Raw genomic sequence first — 4420 nt, 5'->3', positions numbered from 1 at the left:
CTCAACCCGGGAGTGAGAAAGAGGAACCCCAGCCAGGCAGGACCCGCCCGAAAAGGTCACTGCTGTTGCTGGCAGCCAGCGAAAAGAGGATCCAGAAAAGAAGGGGGCTTGTTTCTGGTCTGCACCGAAGAAGGAAGGTGTGGAGGGGAGGAACCAGCAGGCCGGGAGCAAATACCTTTCTGGTGCGGCAGCAGCCCTGCTCTGACCCCGCCCTCCTGGGGAGATGAGGTTTAAACCAGCGGACCCTGAAGGGGTGGGGGCGGGGACCCATAGCAAGCCCGGTACACGCGGAGGAGGCCTTGCTGTCCCTTTCTGGCCTGTGGGGTTGTCCACCTTAAATTTAAGGAAGAGGGAGGCTGGGCGCAGGGACTCACACCTGTAATCCCAGCACTGTGGGAGGTGGAGGTGGGAGGATCGCTTGAGCCCAGGAGTTCAAGACCAGCCTGGGCAGCATAGCGAGACCGCATCTCAATTTAATAAATAAATAAGAAAGAGGGAGACAGTAGCTGCTCAAATCACGGGTGGGAAAGCTGGGCCTGGGAGCGTTTGGCCGGTGGGGTCTTGGCGAAGGTGGGGGAGGGGCAGAACCTTGGGCCCATCATCTCTGGGAACCCTTTGTGCCCCATCACCTAGCAACAGGATGCAGCCTTCCCTCGGCCCCGGAAGGCCAGGTCACAAAGGCCATCAGGGCCTGGCTGGGAGCCGGTATCCCCTAAGACTGCCCTGAACCTCTCGCGGCGACCCCGGCCCAGTGGCTGGGCGTTGGGACCACCACCCATGTGCGTCATCTGCTTCGTGAAGGCGCTGGTGCACGTGTTCAAGATCTACCTGACCGCCAGCTACACCTACACATTCCGCGGCTGGCCCGTGGCCTTCCGCTGGGATGACGTGCGCGCCGCGGGCGGGAGCAGCAGCCACCGGGCGCTGACCTGCGCGGCCGCCGCGGCGGGCGTGTGGCTGCTGCGGGACGAGGCGCTGGGCGGGGACGCGCTGGGGCGGCCTCCACGTGGGGTGCGCAGCCAGGCGCAGTGCCTCTTGCAGCAGCTCCGCGAGCTGCCCGGCCAGCTCGCTAGTTACGCGCTGGCCCACTCGCTGGGCCGCTGGCTCGTGTACCCCGGCTCGGTGTCCCTGATGACGCGCGCGCTGCTGCCGCTGCTGCAGCAGGGCCAAGAGCGCCTCGTGGAGCGCTACCATGGCCGGCGCGCCAAGCTGGTGGCCTGTGACGGCAACGAGATCGACACCATGTTCATGGACCGCCGCCAGGACCCGGGCAGCCACGGGCACGGGCTGCGCCTCGTCATCTGCTGCGAAGGCAACGCCGGCTTCTATGAGATGGGCTGTCTGTCTGCACCGCTCGAGGCCGGCTACTCCGTGCTGGGCTGGAACCACCCCGGCTTCGGCGGCAGCACTGGCGTGCCCTTCCCTCAGCACGACGCCAACGCCATGGACGTGGTGGTCCAGTACGCGCTGCACCGCCTGCACTTCTCGCCCGCGCACGTGGTGGTCTACGGCTGGTCTGTTGGTGGCTTCACGGCCACCTGGGCCACCATGACCTACCCGGGGCTGGGTGCACTGGTGCTGGACGCCACCTTCGACGACCTCGTGCCGCTGGCGCTGAAGGTCATGCCCCACAGCTGGAAGGGGCTGGTGGTGCGCACCGTGCGCGAGCACTTCAACCTTAACGTGGCCGAGCAGCTGTGCTGCTACCCGGGGCCGGTGCTGCTGCTCCGACGCACGCAGGACGACGTGGTCAGCACCTCGGGCCGCCTGCGCCCCCTGTCACCCGGCGGCGTGGAGGGCAACCGGGGCAACGAGCTGCTGCTGCGCCTGCTGGAGCACCGCTACCCCGCCGTGATGGCGCCGGAGGGCCGTGCAGTCGTCATCCGCTGGCTGCGCGCTGGCAGCTTGGCGCAAGAGGCCGCCTTCTATGCACGCTACCGCGTGGACGAGGAGTGGTGCCTGGCGCTGCTGCGCTCCTACCGTGCACGCTGCGAAGAGGAGCTGGAGGGCGAGGAGGCCCAGGGGCCACACGGACCCGCCTTCCCATGGCTGGTGGGCCAGGGCCTGAGCTCGCGGCGGCGCCGGCGGCTCGCACTGTTCCTGGCTCGGAAGCACCTCAAGAACGTGGAGGCGACTCACTTCAGCCCTCTGGAGCCTGAGGAGTTTCAGTTGCCCTGGGGGCTGTAACCTATACGCCCCAGTGGGGGATCACGCACTTGAACACCTTCCTGGCCTTCTTGGTTCACCTCCCCATACCCCCAACCACTGCGGGGGTGGGGCGGGGGGAAGGGGGCACTCCCGATCTGCTGTCTCAGGGAGGGTAGGCAGAACACGGGGACTTAGTGCTTTCTTTCCTTCACAGGGGCGTTCTGACCTTACCCCCCAACCCCGCCCCGTTCTTCCTTGCTCCATCCCCTCCTTTCTCTCTTCCTCCCACAAATAGTTTTGGATGCCCCCACCCAGCTCCTAAAGGGAATGAAAGGTTAACCTGACCCGGTTTATGGCAATACTCTGTCATGAGTGCCTTCATCACCACAAAAGGATGATGGGAACAGGGACTGTGGGGTCCCAGGAAGAAGCCCTTCACCTGGCCTGGGTTACAGGATGGCTCCTGGGAAAATGACGCCAGCTGTGCGCTTAAAGTCTGTGCAAACTCCTCCTGTGAAAGGAGGACATTGGCATCGCAGGGCTGTGGGCAGATCTTAGCGGCTGGGCATTCCCAGGAGTTCACACTGGCTATTATTCTGTAGGGCTCCCTCTCACCTCCAAACTCCTGGCTTCTACACCAGGGCATTCACAGACAGACTTCAGACTCACATGGTGGCATGTGAGGCTACGGATACACCTGCACGGGCCAGAGGACACTACTGGGTGTCCCCCAGAGCCAGGCCTGGGCTGGACTTTGTTCCTGGCTTAGGGATGCAACACAGAATGAGACCAGGCCTCTGCTCAACACAGTCTGTAATGTCACATCTCTGTGGTCTGCCCTGAACTGCCTGAAGCAGGTGTCTGTATACGTCCCTAGTCCCTGGGCTGGCCTGGTTGGGTTGAGCAAGGATCTCTGGAAAGAATGAAAGGCAGCAAATGGAGAAAACATTACTGAGAGCACCAGAGCAGGATAGGCAGTGGTGGTAAGGGACTCAGGCCTGTGCAAGAGTACCCGGAAGACACCTGTGGGAGGAGGTGGCCGGGTGAATGAAGGGGCAGTGGGAGGAGCTTCCATGCCTAGGGACCAGTACCACCCCAGGCTGGAAGCCCGGAGTGCAGTCCTAGGACATCTGATCCTAAAGGGCTTGAATACCATTTAAGGCTTTTCTTCCAGGAGCAAGTAGGAGTCAAAGAAAGGAAGTTGTGGGACTTGTTTCGTGGGGCCAGTTGCCTGGTGGTTACACGCCTCTCCTCTGAGGTCAGGCATCCTGTTCCAGAGTATCCTGGTAGCGCTTCAACTTGCGGAGTGACCTAGGGCAAGTGACTTTAACCTCAGCTTCCTCGTCTGTGGAGTGGGGAGGGCGCAGTGCCGGCTTGGTCGACCTGAACAGGAAGTGAGACAACCTCGGGGTGCACGCGCTCAGGCCGCAGGGTCCACACCCGAGGCGAGGCGGCAGCGGCGCCTGCAGGGCGAGGGGACGAATCGCGGTCTTTTTCAGCGCAACCCGCATACAATAAAAAGTCCCCACCAAAAGGACAAACTAGCCAGGCGTGAGGGGTAGCTGTAATCCTAGCACTTTAGGAGGCTGAGGCGGGTGGATCACCTAAGGTCAGGAGTTCGAGACCAGCCTGGCCAACGTGGCAAAACTCCTGTCTCTACTAAAAATACGAAAACTAGCCGGACGTGTTGGCGCGCGCCTGTAATCCCAGCTACTCGGGAGGCTGAGGCAGGAGAATCGCTTGAACCCAGAGTGAGCCGATATCGCGCTTTTGCACTCCAGCCTCGGCAACAAGAGGGAAACTCCGTCTCAAAAAAAAAAAAAAAAGACCAACTAAAAAAAATAATATAAATACAGGACTTACGGGGGGAGGCTGACCCCTAAAGTAAGGGGTCGGGCTGGAAAGGATCTCACGGGGTCAGAGTTTGAGCCGCCGAAAAGCGCGAGCCCCAGCACTCGGGGGCAGCTGCCTCCGACCCGGAAGATCCCCCGGGGCCCTGCGCTGGCTTTCCACAGCGCCATGTTGGACAGTCCTCCCACTTCCCACCTTCCTCGTCCTCCCGCTACTCCGACCGTTCTACCTGTGACTCTCGCTGGTGGAGCCAACCTGGAATGGATTCCCTTCGAACCACGCCTCCCTGTCCTGCTTCGCCCACAGTTTCGGCCTATCAGATTGAGTCGGATAAACCGGGACTGGCCAAACGACGTTCTCATTGGACATCACTGGTGGAGGCGGGACGAAGGCGGAGCATGTGCCCGGGCGGAAGTAGCCG

General features: G+C 62.0%; 1 protein-coding gene and 1 long non-coding RNA gene across 2 annotated transcripts; one reads left to right on the top strand and one right to left on the bottom strand.

Annotated features, from left to right (window-relative positions):
* The first annotated feature begins 460 nt into the window (after positions 1–460).
* Positions 461–2225, top strand: ABHD16B (abhydrolase domain containing 16B). The gene has a single exon (XM_003904478.5). It carries the CDS (start codon positions 778–780, stop codon positions 2185–2187), a length of 1410 nt encoding a protein of 469 aa, XP_003904527.1. The 5' UTR covers positions 461–777; the 3' UTR covers positions 2188–2225.
* A 1271-nt stretch (positions 2226–3496) lies between these two features.
* On the bottom strand, positions 3497–4415 carry LOC116270840. The gene is made up of 2 exons (XR_004179150.1): positions 4229–4415; positions 3497–3611 (listed from the first exon to the last, which is right to left on the bottom strand). It is a non-coding gene; the product is annotated as an uncharacterized LOC116270840 (long non-coding RNA).
* Between the last annotated feature and the right edge of the window lie 5 nt (positions 4416–4420).

Source organism: Papio anubis, chromosome 16 (genome assembly GCF_008728515.1).
Source record: "Papio anubis isolate 15944 chromosome 16, Panubis1.0, whole genome shotgun sequence".
Lineage (NCBI taxonomy): Eukaryota > Metazoa > Chordata > Mammalia > Primates > Cercopithecidae > Papio > Papio anubis.
Note: the sequence above shows the minus strand (reverse complement) of the source record. Positions and strands in the feature narration are given on the sequence as shown.

What these genes read in the sequence shown, in the direction of transcription:
- ABHD16B (XM_003904478.5), top strand. Translation starts at nt 778, where the DNA reads ATGTGCGTCATCTGCTTCGTGAAGGCGCTGGTGCACGTGTTCAAGATC.